A 21,314-nucleotide genomic window follows, 5' to 3' on the forward strand; every position below is an offset into this window, starting at 1 on the left:
GGAATTGGAGGCCCGGAGTGTAGAACTCAAAGTCCTCAATGGGCCGGGTGCCAAAACCTTCGATGGTCAGCATGCCATCCTTGAACGGAGAATGCAGAGCCATCTTCCACGGATTATTCTTCGTGAATTCCGGGAGCTTAGAGGCGTCGGGGATGGCATATTGCTGCTGTTGTGGCAGTCCCGAGCGCATGAGGCTTTCTACTAAGCTCTCATTATTTTGTACCCTCTCAGTGAGGGTTGATATCATGGACCCGATTTCGGACAAAAGCTTGTTGGAGAAAGCTTCCAGGTCGAAGGAAACCACCGGGGTGGCAACGGAGGCTGGCGTCGTTCTCAAACCATGAGAGGAAGAAGAAGACGCAACAGCAGAGTCTTTGGGGACTCTAGAAGAAGTCTTGACAGACTTCGGAGACTTTGAAGACTTACAGGTCTTGAGTAAAGGCCTACGTTGAGCCTTAATCTTCGGGGTAACTGGGCGAGGCCTGATATCAGCCCCGTGTTTCCCCGGGAAGCCCTGAAAAGAGGAATGGTTAGAAGTAGTAGAAGAGAAAGTCGGGCTAAGGAGAGGGATCTTAGCCCGGGACCCACCTGCCTCACCTACCTCCCTACCTGGTTCCGGTTCATCAAGGGCCATTGGTTCAATATTGAGGCTGAAAGCCGCGACGTCTTCCGTCAGGTTGCCGCCCATCTCTTCCTAGTCCTGGGTTAGGAGTAAGGTCTCAATCATGGCAATGATGGGGTCCGCTACATCTTTCGGAACCGCCGCCGATGACTTGGCGTTCAGGTAGATGAGGGAACACCATTCTTCAGACAGCACGTAAGGCTGTTTAGCCTTAACATTACGGGCGAACCCGCCAACCCAGACCTTAAGGGCTTGCCAGGGCGGAAGTCTTAGCTGGCTGGGAGCTCTGAAAGAGAATCGACCGTTAATAGTGGCAAGAGACTTCAACGTAGGAAGTGAAGGTTAAATATCATCTTGTGAAAACAGAGTCATCGATTAGAAGACAAAGTGGGAATAACAGAAATGTCAAAGATTAAAATGTAAATCTAAAAGTAACTGCCTCTCCACTTACCGAGTTCGAGGTGAGCGTCGAAACCAGCTTATAACAAACCAGACAGTTGTCTGGGTGCCAGACGGTCAGGTCGTCAACAAGGTCAGCACAGTGGGCGTGCGGCCTGCATACATCGTGGCCGCAAGCTTGGTGGAGAACCGCCGCACAGGCTGTCATCTTGCAGCGGACCACCTATAAAATAAAGATACATAAGTATCCTGTAGTAGGTAGGTCTAGAGGAGCACGGGGGCTCCGGGAGCTTAAGGTAAACCAGCAACAGCTGCGTAGAAATGTATTCTAAGCCACAAGGGCGATCAGTATAAAACACTTAATAATGTATTCTAAGCCACAAGGGCGATCAGTATAAAACACCTAATAAGGTAATAATATAACAAATCAAATCCATTAGCTATGATCATTCAGAGGGGAAAAAGTCGAGTAGAAAATATATAAAATGAATGATAATATGGTGAATAAAAAACCGTTGGCTCTGGGGAGACAACTGAGAGACCCAGGGGTCATGCTAGCCTACCGGGGTAGGCGGGACAAACGGGGGGGGAGGTCGAGAGTTAGAGACTCACCAACAGTCGCAAGGACCTAATAAAAAAACTCGACAAAGTTCAACAAAGCTCGAAAGCTACACAAGAGATTCCTACAATAAAAGAGGGTAAAATCGTGTGGGGTTCGTGGTATGCGGAACGTCACACGGGAAGGGTGGGGGAAATCCTATTATCTGGGTCCCGTGGGGTGCGGAACGACACGGGGGAAACGCTGTAAAACCCAAAGCATAGCAGAAATCACTCCCGCCGATCGATGGCCAATCGGAACGGCAGAGAAAGAACGGCTACGAAAGGGCAGGAGTAAGCGTAAAAATACGTATAAATATATAGCCTCACTAATGTTCATGGTTCCGTAGGGGGAAGCGTCAGTCGACACCCCGGGGGAGAGGGAAGGGGACTGGGGAACGAGAGGACTCGACCCATAAGACAAAACAGCTGACTCCAAGCCTCATAGAGACGAGAGGCATCCCTGGAGTGGGGATGGGGTAGGCGGGTGGGTGGGGGATGCCAGACGCCTACAACGAGAAGAAGCCCATGGGGAGGCAGGAGGCGATCACGTGGGGCAGAGAGAATAGGCATACCAACCTGGTCGATGAGCCTCGGCAGATAATAACCAATGATCATAACGGATAATGACTAGGTAATATTACGTAGATAATATGATAACATGGTATAATATAATGAATAGGGAAGCATGCGATAAAAACTGTTGGCTATCATAGTAAGAGGGGGACGCAGGATAAAAACAGGGAAATAACGCCGAGCCCTCCAGTGCGGGTAGGTACCACCTGGACAGGGGGGCCAACATGACACAGAATCGGGTAGATGCCGATCGAAATGAATACACAAAACTAAAAACTGCCTCGCGAGAGTCCCACTCAAGCTATAGTAAATAACTAGGTGGTAATATAAGATACTGTATCGTAATCTGCAATTAGAAATCACCTCCGTTAAAATGTAATAATGTGAAGTAACCAACTATGATCACCCGAAGGCGAGCAGGCATGCCAACCTAACATTGACTATGATACGTAGAGTAATATCATACTGACTGATCTTAGTGAAAAATACCATGATCAAAATGTAATAATAACGGTGGTTGTGTACGGTAATATACCCAGCAAGGTTCGAAACGAAAAACAATTAGTATAGAGGACCAATTGTAAGACGTTAAGAACGAGTGAGTGGAGATAGCCAGCCATGATGGCGGCCTCTAGAGGGCCGCGAACAGTAACAAATAAAAACTGAGATATAATAAAAACTAAGGGCAAGGCTACCTCCAAAGACTCAAAACTCATAGATCTGGTACTTAACTTAGATGGAGAGACAGTAGAGTCCGACATCATAGATAAATCCTGGGTAAAACCGAGAAAAACCACCACGAAAAATAAAACCGTGAGAACGGATTGTGGAATGTTGGTAGTAGAGATCGGAGTTAGGTGTTGAACGGCACCTCGCTGTAACAGGGACATTAAGAGGAGATATCTAAATGGTGCGAGGCCTCAGGTTGTGATTTATCACGCCCCAGTATATTATACCGACAACTATTAGGTGAGCGAGCTGGGTTCAACCTAGCATTCCTATACAATTTTTTCTCTGGTAAATTCATAACAGTTTAACCTTAGAAATGATGTAAAAGGAGCATTTCACTGGGCGGCACAGGTCGGAGCCCATAAACTAGATTTTGGCATATTTTTGGGTGACATCAAATTGACTCTCATACCTTAAAGACTTTCATTATGATGACTTGACTAATGCGCTGTTTACATACTATCCAGTTACAAATTATAATTTCCAGTAGGTCCTCTGTGGAATTTAGGGCACATCCCTTGCTGGCCAACTGTACGAGTATCATCCATTTCTGGGTGAGGATTGAATCACTTTTTCACCATTTGACTTTTATGAATCAGGCCATTGTCAAGCACCAAAACTATAGGGAGTGGATTAGGAATATCCATAGCTCTCACTGTAGGCAAGAACACTTACTCCAATACTTTAACATGAATGAACATTATTTGTGAATGTTCCCAACAATTTGCCAAGCTACCCTGACCCCTCAGCCGACATCCAACCCCCAAAAAATAATACCAATTTTTACATTTTTGCTCCTTTATTTGATAATTTTTGCTTCATACCGAGTGTTGCCCCCCTTCAACTGTGCCTTACTCGTGCTTCTACAGAAGTATAGCGTTTCTTTACGAGGGGAAATTACATTTTCTGAGATTTGTGATCACAGGAGGCATATTTTAAAGATAAGCCAAGGCGACATTCGTTTTGGTGTTATGTTAGATTTTCTTAATCAGAATGGATGATATAGCAATTAATATTAGCTTCTGGAGGTACTTCGATGGGAACAAGATTTATTTCAGGAAAGGTAATTTTTTTTTTTTTTACAAAACTTTCACAAGCCTGATACAAAACAGCAAAAGTATTGATAAATGTCTATAATAACATTCAACTGTTCTTGAGATTAAGAAAATAATATTTCTGGGAGAACTAGATTCATTCTTAGAAATTAGATTATCTTTAATGATTATAGCAATACTTGATTTGCATATAAACATATATGCCAAAGAAACCCACTACTTATAAAACAGTTCGAGCCTTGAGGACGAAAAATTATGAATGTGTATATGAAAACACCTACCAGCTTGGTCTCGAAGCATTAGGAAAATACTAAGCAGTGACCTCCATCCCAGATCAGATGGATTAAATCAACATAATGATAACAGGAATTCAGATAGCTACATGAAAAAACTTAAAATACATTAATGCATCATGATGTGACAGACTTTTCAATTTTAGAGACTAACATAAGATTTAAGAAATTATAGTTGAATTACCATCAAACACAAAAATTGCTGTAAGAAATTAACTTCATACCTTGAGTGTTAATTTTGACATAAATTTTATAATTTTCCTGCTTGATAACAAAACTACCAAACAAGACACTTATATAACAACGAATTCAGACACTAATCACAGATTTTGTGTATATGTGACGAAAATGTGTACTGTAAACAAATTTATGGTAAACAAATTTATAATTGATAGAATTAGTTTATTGTTATAAGTTGAGATTAACATCAGAGAGAGAGAGAGAGATAGATTTCTAGTATATGTAAGTTTTCTAATATTATTGGTGTTAAAAATGTCTTGTTTGTTTTATTAAATCATCTTTCACGATAAACAAATGAACAATATTGAAGTGTTAAGAATTTTTATTCATTAACGTAAACATTTCTGACCTTCAAACAAATATTTCCTTGCCTCTTCTCTAAACTCCTAACAGCATTAACTGGTAAACCTTTCCTCCCACATAACTACCGTTTCTTACACCTGACATTGTAAACTGAAGAAAATGGGGTGAAAGTAAAGTTGGGTAGATGACACTTCTTTTGCTGCTGTTACAGACAGCAGCAAAAAGTTGATTTTTTTTCTTTTTCTTTTTTTATGAATTTTAGTTGTAAAAGTTTATGAAAGTCATGATTCTTCTAGCATTTAGAGTTTAGAATTAATTTAACAAAGAATAAGTAAATTAAAGCAGCAAAATTTGTATTTATTGTTAGGACTTTTTCTATATGTTGGACAATAATCATAGACCTACTCTTCAGAGCGGCCTATTAGTTTTAATGATGATGAATAATTCTATGAAAATATTAAATGTTAAACTTTGCTTTTTACATATGAACATCTGATTTTACAGGCATTTAGATATTGAAAGGTCACGAAGAATATCTGATGGGTAACAGACATTGTATCTTAGGAAAGGAAAATTCCATAACATTCTTATTTTCATTTCTTCCAGGTATTGGAGATCGAAGTTTGAGGTTGTTGAGATTAAAAGAGATGCTAACTGGCCTTCCACGTGTGAATTTTGAAGTTCTCAAATTTATTTTCCAACATTTTGTAAGGTAAGTCTGAAGATTCTTTTCCAGATACACTATGGTGTGAACCTTTGGAAAGGCAAGCCTTAATATTTTATTGTCTTTAAAGGTAGGACCTAGCTATCATTATAGCATCTGAAAGAAAAATTGATCGTAAGAGGATAAACCATTATTTAATGGAAGCAAAATTATCAAAGTCCCCTGTTTGATGTAATCTAAGAGTACAAGCTTATGGTTAGAGCAACTTGCTTCAATATTTCATGCCTGTCTGTATTGTAACATTTGAGGCTGCAATTTAACAGATTTAGTAATATTTAGTAATAGGGTTTTAACAATGCAGTAATACCTCTATATATGAAATTTATTCGATGCGGAGTGACTTTCATATTATGATTTTTTCGTATAATGCGGCCAGTTTTACATACAAATTGTGTAATTCGTTCACTTAAAGCCCTACAAAATCACCACATTAAATTTCATAATGAACGGATTTTGAGCAACCATTGATCTACATTCTGAAGATGGATATAATGCAAAGAGCGTAGCATCATCTACATCTGCAACAAGCTTGTTTTCCAAGTCGACCACATATGCATATACAGTATGAAAAGTAATGGGCAGAGATCGCTACCCCAAGGAACACCTTATATTACATTACTACTGTCACTTTGTAATCTATAGCTTAGGAATTTGATAATGATGTTAAAAAGACCCACCTATTCCCATCTATTTCAGTTAGAAAACAAGAGCCTCATCTCATGATTAACACGGCCAAATGCAAAACTAAATCAAGGCCTATCATGCAAACTTCCTGACCACAATCAAGGGATTTGTACAGCATTTTAAACTACAAGAAGGGGATCACGTGTTCCAGGTCCTTTGCAGATTAGAGGAAGAGATGATTACCTTCAGCATACCTATTTAGACGTTTTGCCAAAAGATGCTCAAAAACTTAAGATATTGTGGGAGTTATGGAAATGGCAGTAATCAGCAGGTCTTGAGCTACCACAAACACATTAGTCAATGGAGTAACATTACCTATTTTTTAACAAGTGCACAAAGAACCTCTTCTTAGTAACTTGCAAAAAATAATAGAAACCTAAGAGTTAAGAAATCAGTAGTTTTTATAAAAAAACAAAGGAAAAATATTGTCTTGATCTACACCTTCATTAGTATCAAGGTCCAGTAAGAGTGGACTGGAAAGTTAAACTAGTTTGTTTATCTTCAAGAAAACATAAATGCAGAAGAATGAGGTTCTCATTATGATGCTTACTGTCAAACACATCAGCCAAAAGGGTTGCCTTTTCCTTTGGACAGTGACAGAGCTGTCTGGTTTAAGTAGGAGAGGAACTGTTAAGTCTGGATCAAAAAGAGGAAATTTGAGGGTAGCTCGCCATTTATGCTCCTTGGTTATATGAAACAAATTCTGAAAAATTTCAAAGCTCTTAGCTGAATGTAGTTATTTCAAGTCAAATCGTAAGCCTACTGATTCTCCAAATAACCGTGTCTATAATTTTGATTGAAACGGTTCGTACTCCACTCTGTATTTTAACATAGGAGGGGATACACGTGTTGACCAGATTTATATTCAAGAGAACAATGGGCTGTTGTCTTTTATATGATTGTGACATTTTCAAATGTCAAAGATTACTCAAAATGCCATTCCAGTCTGCTTGAGATTTTGTACATATCTTCAAAGTTTGTAACACGAGGGCCAGGCTGCTCAATCTTGCTAACGAAACCAAGGTATGATCAGATGCCCAAACTAGAGGACCAACCTTGCTTGTTATAGATGTGGCAAATGGAGCAGCATAGATTTCCATATAAAGTCTGCAATGTATTTTTTCAAGTTGAAATTATGTCGGTACCAATGATTGCGTAACTGATACTGTAAGATCTGTTGGTACATGCTTGCTACATTTCTGGATATTTCGCAGTGTTCCTAAGTTAACTTTCTCAGCAGTGGTTGACTTCTTGATACACATTAACATTAGAAATGTATTCCTTGAACATTTTTAAACAATGGTTTTAGTTTTTACCTCCTTTTCTCCAGCCTTTTCTCACACCATCTCACCACCTACATTTATCTTGGAATTAGTCCTTTAGAAAATATTTTCTCCATGTAATATGAAATTTGTCAAACTACAGTAGTTCAATTTAGTTTACTAAAAATAAATCTGTCAACACTCAATTCATAGACTTCATGAATCTAATCAAAGAGAGAGAACAAAATGTAATTTTTTCATGAAATAATTAAGGCAATTCATAGCTTTCCTTTCCAACTGCAACGTACTGTACCAAAGAATTCAATTTCTGTGAAGTATAAAACTAATATATAATATAAATTTAAATTAATGTTTCTTTCTAAAGCATATAATTTTTTTTTATTGAAGTTATTCCTGGTTAAACTGCTATACTCTATTTGATAATCCAATACTACTTTAAATTTTTATCTTTTGCAGAGTTGCTGAAAATTGCAAGTTAAATTCAATGGACAGTAAGAATCTTGCCATTTGCTGGTGGCCTACACTACTTCATACTTTACAATTCACTGATATTAGTGAATTTGAATCGCAACGTCCTCACATCGAAGATATTATACAGACAATGATAGATCAGTTTCCATTCCTGTTCCAAGGAAAAGAGGATTATGTCATGGTCTGATATTAAGCAGTGTTTTCCTGGTAAACATAACTCAATTTGTTTATACTTAGCTGTGTTTTGTTAGCTCAGGTCAGAATGCAACTTCTAATAAACAAAGGAGCTTATGTTTAACATGAAAACTTGAACCCTTCCTATCCCTAACAGTATCACCCAGAGTTGCATTACCATTCCTGTGAGCTAGGAATGAGAAGGTTGTTTTTGTCTGCTTATAACAGCCAACATCTGGATGCCAATGTTAATTATTCTGTTAATAACGGTAAAAGAACTTTTGGCTACAGCCTTGTTATTAACAGTGAAAGAACTCGTGGCTACAACTGACAATATTACTCTCTTGAGATATATCAAGAAGTGCTTTAAGGTTGTGGCTTTTGAGTAGTGTAATTGGTGACCTCAAGTGTACTGGTGTGTGCTGTTTGCAATTAAATGAACCTCTACCAAAGAAATTAACTCGCCAAATAGTGATGGTATGGGCTTAAGGGTCGATTTGTTGTATCAGCAATATTGACACCTTTATAGTTTTTAACTTTCGATCAATTTTTATTAGCCATTTTTTACTGACATACTGGCATAAGCTATTGGTACTAATTTTGTGATTTAACGGCTGATTATAGTACATTACTTGATGAAACATGAAGCAGTATTCTAGCAGACAATTTTGAAATTAACAGTAGGTAAGATTAATTATTTGATATCTCAACTTGCAGAATTGCAGTTTCATATGGTAAAATAGCAAGTTTCAAATAATCTGAAATGTCTGTCTACAGGGATTTGAAAGTATTGTCCAGACGTAAGTTTCCTTTTCTTGCTTGATACTAATAAAACCAGTTGTTATATAGACTCATGGATTTTTAAATTCATTCTAAATAGGTTCTTTTATTTCCTCTTTATGCTTTGGGAACAGAAGTAAAACTGCCAAAGTCACTTGCTTAACTAGGACAAAATTCCAAGTATAGTACCTGGTTAGTATCAAACATTCCGACTCGTGCAAAGAGTTCTATGTGCCATAAATTCAAACTACTTTGAAGGCAGATTTTTTTTATCTACAGTCCGTGGGCATGTGTTTCTTTGTCCTTTAGAACCACTTATAATCTTCCCTTCTATCATCTTCCTCTTTTGTCATTGGGGACTCCTTTATAGTTCTTCATCTGTATCCAAGGTGTTATAAAAGTCCAGGTGTAGTTAAAGAAATGTAGGTAATTCAGATAATGAAAAGCAGATAACTTTTCTGTAAAAGCTTTTTAAAATGTTTTAATAGATGTTTCAGTGAGAGACCACCAGGAAGTTGGCTGGCAGTACCAATCATTCTTGTTAAATCATTAATCCGCTGTGACAGGAACTCGCAACATATCACATAGGGAGTTTGGCCGTGTGAAGCATTCCATTATGTGCCAGTTACTGCTTCTCACTTACATCCATCATTAGAAATTCATATATCCTGCCATATTATAGCAGCAATTTTGAGGTAAATTATTTTTGACCTCATCTTGCAAGACATCGAGTTTTCGGTGTAGTATTTTATTGTAACAGAATCAGTATTTTGATTCTCTAGTTAACTGGCTGGTCATTTTAAATACAAAAAAATTTTTGAAATTGAATTTTTTATATATCTGTTGTCTTAGATTTTAAGTCCTAAATATTAGCTATAGGTTTGTTTACATAGTTTTTATTTCTTGACTATATATTGATAACTGACCAAATAAAAGTTGACAAAAATGACTACATGAAGTATGAATGGTAGTGCCATAGTAGACAGATGGCAAGGAGAGCAACAGTGCCAGTGCCACTGTCAAAAATTGTCTCATAACCTAGTTGCTCCCTGTATTTCATTCGATTTATTTGCCTTTTTTTAGTGTAAGCCATGTGGCTACCAAGTGGTACTATGTGTAAATTTAGAGCTATTGTGTGTCATCAAGCTTCGAGTGGGTTTAGGAGCAAGCCAGGATATTTTATTTAATGAAATGCAATATTAACAGCTAATGTATTGGACTAAGAAAACGTCCTTCCTTGCAGACGGTAGCAAATGCGAGTGGATCTTCAGCATAATATTAATTGCCTTGTACATTATTTTGAATGAATGGATACTTCCTCATAGACAAAATAAATTTTCCCATTACCATTTTTATTGATGAATGTGTGTAAGCATATATATATATATATATACACTTGAGTTATGTGTTTTTCATTGTCTGTGATTTATAGTAACAATTATGAGTTTATACAAAGTTTTTATTACTAAAAAGCTTCACGCTAGTCAAATAAACCTTACCCACTCGATAGCATCTTGTAAATTAGTGTATTGCACTAAAGTTAAGATTTTATTGTATAAAGTCACAGACTTGTACAGCATATGAGGAGTGAGAGAATCCATGTACAGCGGACATGAAAAACGTTAATTGTATACTAGATAAATGCAAGCAGTATTTCAACTAGTATACTAAAGTGAATAAAAGGAATTTACAGTGTGTCTAGTTTTATGAACCTTAAAGGAAATAAATCAATTATATAATGAAGAAGTTATATTTAAAAAATAACATAGAAATATTTTTCAAACATCCAGTTCCATCTGCTGGCTTAAGGTGGCCACGTGAATTTTATGCTTCAGCTCTTGTGTAAATAAATAAGTATACAGGAGAGAAATCATGTCAAAACCAGACCAAAGGTACAAGTAGAATTAAATAAAATATTTTTAAAATTAAGATGACAAGACGATACTACCTATTCCAAATAGTTCTATCCAAGGGGCAGTTACAATTTTAAAATTTTTAGTTCAAATAAATGTAAAGCAGATTAGCAGCTAATACAGCATTTCTAAATGAAGAAACAATGCTGTAAACAGTATACTGTGATGAGCCCACTTTTCAGCAAGTTTAAATCTCAAACTAATTGGAAAGTAAATATGTGATGATAAATAAATGAATATACAATTATGAAGCCTTATAACTAAATAAATAAATCTTGGCCACAATCAAGTTCAATACTTGTCATACACAACAAATTTGGACCTGAGAAGTTCATTAACCAGACCTCTTGAGAGCTGGCTAAGTATTACTTTTCCTATCAATCGCGTTTTTTCCCCCAAACATTCTTACGGCGGCAGAAAGTATGGAAAACACCGAGCTAATAAAAAGCTTTATAAAATACTGTAGAGTAATAACATTATTTGGCATATGAGATCAGTCTCATTAACTAAACATTATGATGAAAGATGAATGCAGAATCAGTTCACCAGTAACTGTACTGTGAAATACAAAATAATGAACAGGACTACCACTGCCATTAGGAAAAAGAACTCTTTCTGCATTTGCATAAGGTACAAGGTTAAAACGTATCCTAGTTAACTTGACATTGACGTTGCTGAACCATCACACATCTTAAGATGCATTGAATGACTTCTAATCTCCGTCTCAAGTTTGTTTCCCGTAACACAGAATGCTGAAAAAAAAAAATAAAAACAATTACACAGTACTGAATTGTTACACTAAATGAAGCTGCATATTTTCTGCTAAATATTGAAATTATTACAACTGTATATAGCAAGAACATTTTTAATCTTCACCATAACGTAACTGAAAATGAAATATGTACCTGAATACGAGAATCTAGAGGCAAGATGGCAACTATCCACCACATCCAAGCTGGACCATTTGGTAGTGTCCAGTACTCAGCTTCAACTGTTGGCATTGGTCCATAGTGACCAAGGATTCGTCTTTTCGTAGTAGATTCAACAGATTCAAACCATAAAGACGCTACACTGTGAACAGCATCATGCAAGCGACGTGTTTCTCCTACTTGATCAGATGCAACTGCCTCATCTTGAAGAAATTCAACTGCAGCAGTGTTATAACCATCTTTCACACTTTTACTCTCAATTCTAAATCTTCTAGACCCCACAGTGTTGACCACAGACCTTCCATCAGGTGTGTATTCTATATCCCTAATTTCAAGCATGGTTCCATACTCTGCATACCTGAAAAAAATAAAATTGTTAATTGTTAGACCATCCGGTTACATCTCAATTGTTTAAAAGAACCACCATTTAATGGACATATCAGAATATTCCCCAACTAAATGAAAATTCCAGTGCACAAACTGAAATTACAAAACTACTACTGTTCTGAACAATATAACAAATTATTAAAGCAATCAGCATTTTTTCTAGCTACACAAAACCCCTAGAGTCCTTTAAAATAGGGCATGACTTCAGCACGAGCTGGAACTGCAGTTGAATTGTTAGACACTTGCTTAAGAGATGTTAACTCCTCTTCAAGTAGCAGTGTAGAGCCCTCACTGGACACCAGACATGTTCGTGTCAACTTTCAGATCGGAGGGATAGCATCAACAAGGCTCCAAACAGTGGTTCAAGACCGGCTGGTACTGGGTCTTCACAACAAAGTCTGTGTGACAGTGAAGGCAACAGAACTACAGATATTCTTCAACTTACGACCGATTGACTCTATAACCGTGACCACGACTGGGATTTCTGGTGACGCATGATTACGACCTTCGTCAAAATTAGAAATTTGAGTTATGCCTTTAGATACATAATTATGTTCAAAAGCACAAGTCAAAACATGAAATTTAGCATTATAAACTGGTAAATAATATTGTACATATTAAAATTCACCAAAGAACATTAATCAAGACATAAAATTCAGTTACAAACTGCCAAATACAGAGTAATGTTAAAAAGCGTAAAGTCAAAACGCAAAATTTAGCATTAGTAATCCACAAATAAAAATAAAATAATCGGCAATTACTATTATTAAAATGTACCTTAAATTGATAATAGAAAAGTACAAAAATTCTTAAATGAAGCTCGGGTTAACATCGAAAATCATAATTATTTTAGACATCTTTCAGTACTGTACATATATATACATTACGTTGTCGACTAAATATCAGCAGACATAATTGACTGCCGTGTATTATGCCCAGCCTCCTGTCAAACATAGATTTGAAAAAATATACTTTATGTGTAGTATTACAGTAGTTGCCGTTTTTAAGGAAACATGTTTATTTTCTCTGCTAATGTATGTATTGTACAGTACCTTTAAAAGAGAAAACATTCATATGTTCGAGGGATAACTAATAGGGTACAGTAAAGTAACAATAGCTACAAAAAAACAATGATAGGCTATAAAATATTTGAGCTGATGTAATAAACATTATGAAGATGTTTTCAATAAGTTACGAAGTTATACGTACAAACAATTCTCTTTGTTATCCGCATGAATGCATATTCTTGATGTAGTAGCAGCAACTTGAGATCAGCTGATCCCAACCAAAATGGATTTATTATTATTATTATTATTACTAAACTACAACTCTAGTTGGAAATGTAGGATGCTATAAGCCCTAAGGCTCCAATGGAAAAATAGCCCCATGAGGAGAGGAGATATGGAAATAAACAAACTACAGAAGTAAAGAACAAGTAAAAAATAAAATATTTTAAGAAGTCATCATCATCATTACCTCCTCCTATGCCTACTGATGCAAAGGTCCTCGGTTAGATTTTGCCAGTTGCCTCTATCTTGAGCTTTTAAATCAATATTTCATTCATTACCTACTTCACGCTTTATAGTCCTCAGCCATATAGGTCTGGGTCTTCCAACTCTTCTAGTGCTTTGTGGAGACCAATTAAATGTTTGGTGAATCGATCTCTTTTGGGGAGTGCAAAGAACATGACCAAAACATCTCCATCTACCCCTCACCATGATCGCATTCATATATGGCACTCGAGTAATCTAACTCGCAATATTCTTCTGAGGGCTTTTTCTCAAATCTACTGAATCTGTTGGAGATTGTTTCATTGTCATATAAAGACTCACGTCCATACAGTCACACTGATGTGTAGCCTGATTTTTATATGTAATTTCCGGCGACTTGATTTCCAAATTTTACTTAATCTTGCCATTGTCTGATTTGCTTTTTTTTTCAATTCCAATTCTAAAGACCCTGTATTAGAGATCATAGTTGTTGTTATTATTATTATTACTTGCTAAGCTACAACCATAGTTGGAAAAGCAGGGGCTCCAAACAGGGAAAATAGCCTAGTGAGGAAAGGAAACAAGGAATAATAAAATAATTTAGGAGTAACAACATTAAAATAAATATTTTCTATATAAACTATAAAAACTTTAACAAAACAAGAGGAAGAGAAATAAGGTAGAATACTGTGCCCAAGTGTAGCGTCAAGCAAGAGAACTCTAACCCAAGACAGTGGAAGACCATGGTACAGCGGCTATGGCACTACCCAAGACTAGAGAACAATGGTTTGATTTTGGAGTCTCCTAGAAGAGCTACTTACCATAGCTAGAGAGTCTCTTCTACCCTTCCCAAGAGGAAAGTGGCCACTGAACAATTACAGTGCCATAAACCCTTGGATGAAGAAGAATTGTTTGGTAATCTCAGTGTTGTCAGGTGTAAGAGGACAGAGGAGAATATGAAAGAATAGGCCAGACTATTTTGTGTGTGTAGGCAAAGGGAAAATGAATCATAACCTGAGAGAAGGATCCAATGTAGTACTATCAAAAGACCCCCATAACTCTCTAGCGATAGTTCCCATATATTTAAATGATTCTACCTCATTAATCTTTTCTTCCAGTGATATTTCATCTTCCATTGCATATTCTGTTCTAATCATCTCTTTCTTTCTTTTATTTATCTTGAGCCCAACTTCCAGTGATATTTCATGCATTCTAGTAAGCAAGTATTGAAAATACTGAGATGTTCTGCTAATAAGGAGAGTCATCAGCATACTCTGGGTCAGCTAACTTCCTATTACCAATCCAGTCCAATCCTTCTCCACCCTCCCCAACTGTTCTATGCATAACAAAATCCATGAGGAGGATTAAAAAAAAACAGGTGACAACACATTCCCTTGGAGTACTCATCACCTGTACACTGGAAATTCATTTGATAGTGCTCCCTCACCTAACATTAACTTTGAACTTACTATGTTCATGAACATAATCAAATTTACACATTTAAAAGGCACACCATAATAATGCAGGATTCTCCACAAAATTGGCCGGTAAACACTATCAAACTTTTTTTATAGTCGACAAACGTCATTAAAGTTGGATTTCTAAATTCTACACATTGCTATAAATGTCTTAAAATTAAAATTTAGTCAGTACAAGTTCCTTTTCTAAATCCTGCTTGTTCTTCTCTTAGCTTTTCATCAATTTTTCTCTCTACCTTCTTTAGAATAAGCATACTATATATTTTCATGCCAACTAACATGTGATACCTCTGTAATTATTGCAATCAGTCATATCTCCTTTTATTTTGCCATTTCCACCAACACTCCTAGCTCCTATTCATCAGGTTATGCCTTTTCATGCCACATTTGACAAAATCACCCAGAGGAGTAACCGGGCGCCGAAGGCCACACCTTCGGTAGTCAGGAAGGTCTATTGGATAGACCTGCAGGTTATAATTGTAAGTGCAGACAGAAGAGTTAATCCATGCACTCGATCAGGTATGCGCACGCAGCCATGCCTGTTTGTATTGAGACATGTTACTCGCCAACATGGATGTCTCCTTCCTCAATGAGGAGAACGCACTAAAGAAGGCGCAAGCGAATCCATTGGATCACATGAAGCGGCTTCACTTAAGTGTGCCAGAGTGTGAACAAGCCCCATACTTACTAAAATTATGTGTATTAGGAGTGTGCTAAGCAGAGACAAGATCTGGCACACGTTTCCAATCTAATAGGGAAAGTGTGCGCGCAAAGCAGCAAGTTCATCGTACTTTTTCCTTGCAAGTGTGTGAATCAAACGAAGGAAGGAGAGCTTGTGCCTCCTGATATTGTCTCCTCCTAAACTCGTATGAGTTTCGACCATCAGAAGTCTGTCTCACGGGCACTGTCAAAGATACTGAAGTTTATTGTCCTTCTGGGGTATGAAGTCCAAAATTTAAAGAAAGAAACATTTAAAAGCCAAGTTTGCTTAACTTTAATCATCCCCACAGCAGCAAATAATCTTAAACATGTGGAAAATAAAAAATGAAAAGTAATTAAAAAGCCAAGAAACTCCAAAAATTGGAAGAATGTTTGTTCTCACTGTTGGCTAAAATCAGAGCAAGTGCTCTTTAAGCAAGCAGGGGTAGGCCTTTCCCACTCTCGGACAGTAACTACCAGTCACCTGATTACATCGCGTTGTAAAACTTTAACTGAAAAGTAATCCAGCTTCGCTGATATCTATTCCTATGTAAAGGACGAGGATTTTTATTTGTGTCGGAACAGACAAGGGTTGTAGAGTGGCAAGAGACTTTAGACAGGGGTGGCTTGAGTGTAGATGTGGGTAACACAGAAGCTATGGTAGGCAGCAGTCAGGAAAGTAGGGACAGGATAGCCACTCATGAATTCGGTTACAAAACAGGTGGAACAGTTTAAATACTTGGGATCTACTATAAGCCAGGAGGGAGGATGTGAAGCTCAAGTTGAGAATAGGATAAAAGCATCCTGGAGGAAGTGGAAGGGAGGTAGCACGAGTGGTATGTAATAAGAAAATGACAATCAAGCTAGAAGTCAAGATCTATAGCACAGTAATAAGACAACTGTTAATGTATGGATCGGAAACGGGGGCACTAAGACGAAAGACGAAGCAGTACTTGAGAGGAGAGAGATGAGATTATGAAGGAGGATTGTAGTATGGATTGGAAACTGGGGCACTAAGATGAAAGAGGAAGCAAAGCTTGAGAGAACAGAGATGACATTACTGAGGTGGATTATGAGAATATCACAGCTTGAAAGATTTGAAAATAATGAAATAGGAAGAATGGCAGGCATAAAAAGATTACAGGCCTGATAAGAGTGTCACGACTTATATGGTGTGGGCACGTGAAGAGGATGGATGGTGAGGAGGGAATGAGGAAGGCTTGGGAGGAATCTGTTAGGAGGAGAAAATCGAAGGGAGGGCAGAGAATTAGATGGCAAGATATGGTGAAGGTTGATAGGGAGAGAAGAGGTTCAGTGGAAGAGGATGTCTTTGATAGAAGGCATTGGAGAGGGTGCATCAGGCAACCGACCTCCTAATGTAGGGATAACACTGAGGAAGAACAAGAAGAAACAGTATGAATAAACACTGATAAAGTCCTGTGTTACATACCCATTTTCTGCATTATCCAATGGCATACACATTCCAAATTCTCTAGTGCCAGATTCCATGCACCTTCTGATCATCAAACGATAACGTGGTTCAAATACATGAAGTGGGCACATAATGGTTGGTATTGCTACCGTTGCAACAAAAACTGGAATTTCATGATGACGGTCTTTTCCTGCATTAGCCAACTCTTCAAGCTCATCTTCATGCTGCCTCCGCCTCTCTATGCATTCATTTGGCATCACGCTTTGCATAGCAACATCCAAAAACTCAGTTACAGCAGATCTTCGTTCAGTTAAACACTTAAAAGAGAAAAAAAACCTTCATGAAATGAAATAGCATGAAATACTATTGAATGTCACCACCAAATTATTACAGGCTGCATAAGCAAGAACCAGTATTCCACATAAGCTAGGGCAATCGTAACAAAACAGAGCAACCCCAGATCAAAGATGTTTTTTAAGCAACTTTTTTTTAAATGTGACATGGGTATAATTCTTAATATATACTGTAATTAATTACAGTATATTACACATATGAAATAGCAAATGAAAATCAAGGGCTATATAAAACAGCATATGGCTTAAGGCGTACTTTGTATTAAGTGTAAATAAACTAATATCCATTTGTCAAAGAAAACTCTGTACTCCCACCTCAAATTAGAAAATCACCTAATAAAGTGTTCATAAAGTTTAAATTTTTATTCCCAACTAAATTCATACTACGTCACCTAAAAGCTAATGGACTATAAATTGGAATGTAATAGATGAATTCACGTTTCTTGTGAATTAATATATTTAACACACAATATTAACGATGCCTCGAATCTACAGGTAGTCGTCGACTCATGACCTATGCGGCTTATGACTGTTTGACTTTACGACCACTTTCTTCACTGTGATGACATTACAAGTAAGTCGTAAATAGTACACTAATAGGAAAAGTTTTCCTTGGAAATGATCTATTTTCTTGAATAAAAATGAACAGATTTATCTTGATATCGTCCTAGGCAGAATATCTTAGCAATACATGTTTATATAAGCGGATGAGTGACGTGGTGGAGTAACGAGAACTTAGGGTGTGGAGAAAATGCTTCCCTAAATCTCGAAGAAGTTACTGGCCGCAGGGTGACGATTGGGTATAAAGCGAGAGACAAGTTGTCCTTTCGGCTTCTATTCTGATGCCTGGCGGATGATCTTACTAGAATTAGTATGGTCCGACAGGGGTCACTTGCCTTGGTTAGATAGGCACTGGGCATCACAAGGAACTAGCTATCCATTGATAAATCTAGCCAATGAATCCTCTATATAGGCCCTTTGCATCAATAGGCGTAGGTGGTGGTGATGATGATAATGATTTATCTTGGTAAGTTAGTATTTTCTTTCATTGATAATATACAGTATTCATTTTCAGTAAAGAATACATTAAGTTCTAATATCTGTGGAGTTCATATCATAGTCTGGTGATATCATATTGCCGGCGGAAAGCGAGCGGGCAATAGAGTGATTTCCTTCCAATAGGCTAACGATTAGTATTAGTGTTCCCATTATCGACATATCAAGTAAGGATACAAAGTCTTTTGTCTTTATATCGGTTGTTATGAGTACTACTTAGCATATATTTGACTCTACACTAGTTTTATTTCATCTCTGATAATAGATCGATATTTATCTAAAGTTAGTACCGTACACTAATAGGACAAATATTTTCTTAGAAATAATATACTTTCTTTTACATTATAAAAATTAAATACTTTTGCTTGGTAATTTAGTACTGTATTTTCTTTCATTTCCTGCAAGAAAAAAGAAAAGGGTTTTACATATTTCGCAAGTCTTTCTTTGTTGAGTTCACGTCACGTCCTGTGACGTCATATGTTTGGTGAAAGCCGCGCTGGTAAACCGAATGATTTCCTATCAGAGTATTACTGAGTAATCTTATTGCTCCCATTATCAAATTATCGAGTAATGATTCAAAGAATTTCTAATAGTGTCTAAAGAAATATGTTGATTTAACAGTGAATTAAAAAGAAAGAGAAAATAATTTTATATATATTTTTTCTTATTTTTTGTACAGAGAGAGAGAGAGAGAGAGAGAGAGAGAGAGAGAGAGAGAGAGAGAGAGAGAGAGAGAGAGAGAGAGAGAGAGAGAGTCATAATTGTATTAGCTATATTCATATCTGTTTTTGAAGAGAGAGAGAGAGAGAGAGAGAGAGAGAGAGAGAGAGAGAGAGAGAGAGAGAGAGAGAGTATGATGACTGATAATAAGGTCTATAAACGAACTGTATGGAAACTGTGATACCCTATAACATATTGGTGCTGATGTAATATTCATTATAAAGAGATTTCAAATGTTAAAGAAAATTATATATACTCATGTTATTCATACGGTAGGTGTGCATAATTGTAATGCGGTGGCGTGATCTTGTGATCAGCTGATGCCCATCGAAAGGAAACGATTATTGAAATGCTCAAGAAATTAAAAAATAGAATATAAACATGATTTAATATACCACAATTAAACACAATATCTTATGGAATGTGAAGGCTTAATAATGAACTAAAAATTAAATACTGTATGAAGCATTCAAATGAACCACCTGTACGCGCGCACACACATGCACAGAGAAAGAGCGAGAACTTATTTGCATAACTAATAATAATGGTTATAAACGAACTGTATGAAAACTGATATCCTGTAACATATTAGTCCTGATGTAATATTCATCATGAAGATATTTCGAATAAATTAAGAAATTATATGAAAATTACGCCATTCCTAATGCGCAATCTTTCGATAAGGTAGTGGGAACTTCAAATCACTTTATCATAACCAAAGGTAAACAAAAATATGAAGTAATTCTTGATTGTTAAACTGCTTCCGAAATTTGAAAATAGAATACAAAAATGTTTTAATAGAGCATATGATATCCTATGAAATAATGATACACAGTAAGAAAATACTGATAAAATACAACATATGATTGCCAAATCATAATAAATCTACGGAAACTTCACTTTTAAAGTTCTCGGTCCCTATCTCGGTCAGAAGTCGACGACGACTACCTATAAAACTCTAGTTACTAAATGGGAGAAAATTAGGTATCCCTTAAACTTCAAAAAGCCACTTAGTATAAATTCTATCGCAACATATTTCTCCATCATACTTACCACTCTAATGGAAGTTTTACATAGTGGACAGCTTGTCGAGTGATCTAAACATCGATCTAGACAAGTCCGACAAAAACTATGCCCACACGGAGTTGTTACTGGTTGGAACAAATAACGAAAGCATAGTGTACATTCAAAGTCATTCTTCTCAAGATTGTTGGGATCTGCACTACGCACATATCCAGAGCTGCTTTCTGTAAAAATTAAATCAACATTATTAAAGTAAATCAAAATGAAAAGGAAAATGATGCAACATATACAACACTACAAATCTTTTAAGTAATATGCATTTTTACTAGCTATACAAACCTGAGTTATTTATGTATATGAGTTTAATCTGTTGCTGTTTTGTTACAACCAAAATTAAAGAAGTTCTGTGGGTCTGGCAACATTATATGGTTGCCCTCTGAACCCACTTGTACTGGGTAGGAGTGTTGGAGCTCTGTTCTCACTTTGCTCTTGGTTAAGACTTGAAGGATGGATGAGGGGGCAATATGAATAAATGACTCAGGTTTGTATAGCTGGAAAAATACTAATTACTTTATTTATAGTTTATTCCTACATGAATACAAACCCTCGTCATTTATATGGGAGTGTTCTTCAGGCGGGAGGAAGTCCTCCAGTGACAAAATTAGGGAATCTATCTGACCCTTAACCAAAAGAAGTTAAATTTGACTATCATGACCAGCTCATTGGGAGCCAAGATCATGATGTCAGCCTCAAATGAATTGGAGGGAGGGGTGGTACAGTCACAACTCAACAAGTTTGAGTTTTTGTAAGAACAACTTTATCCTTTTATAATTATAAATATATTCATTTACAGTATACAGTACATAATATCACAGTGGTATTCTTACTAGCATAAGTGATAATC

The 21,314-nt window shown here is 36.7% G+C and overlaps 2 protein-coding genes across 26 annotated transcripts in view; one reads left to right on the plus strand and one right to left on the minus strand.

Moving 5' to 3' along the window:
* RhoGAPp190 (Rho GTPase-activating protein 190) overlaps window positions 1–10,625 on the plus strand; it is a 709,768-nt gene extending 699,143 nt beyond the window's left edge. For all 25 annotated transcript variants that reach the window (XM_068385117.1, XM_068385108.1, XM_068385124.1 and 22 more), the window contains 2 exons: window positions 5,421–5,526; window positions 7,962–10,625. In XM_068385117.1, coding sequence (XP_068241218.1) covers window positions 5,421–5,526; window positions 7,962–8,163 — 308 coding nt within the window. In that variant the 3' untranslated portion in view covers window positions 8,164–10,625. The remainder of the gene's footprint in view (window positions 1–5,420; window positions 5,527–7,961) is intronic.
* A 36-nt stretch (window positions 10,626–10,661) lies between these two features.
* LOC137652030 (LON peptidase N-terminal domain and RING finger protein 3) overlaps window positions 10,662–21,314 on the minus strand; it is a 53,119-nt gene continuing 42,466 nt past the window's right edge. Inside the window, exons 4-7 of the mRNA XM_068385253.1 lie at window positions 20,441–20,634; window positions 17,277–17,575; window positions 11,749–12,130; window positions 10,662–11,595 (exon numbers count right to left, since the gene is read on the minus strand). Coding sequence (XP_068241354.1) covers window positions 11,494–11,595; window positions 11,749–12,130; window positions 17,277–17,575; window positions 20,441–20,634 — 977 coding nt within the window. The 3' untranslated portion in view covers window positions 10,662–11,493. The remainder of the gene's footprint in view (window positions 11,596–11,748; window positions 12,131–17,276; window positions 17,576–20,440; window positions 20,635–21,314) is intronic.

Source organism: Palaemon carinicauda, chromosome 1 (genome assembly GCF_036898095.1).
Source record: "Palaemon carinicauda isolate YSFRI2023 chromosome 1, ASM3689809v2, whole genome shotgun sequence".
Classification (NCBI taxonomy): domain Eukaryota; kingdom Metazoa; phylum Arthropoda; class Malacostraca; order Decapoda; family Palaemonidae; genus Palaemon; species Palaemon carinicauda.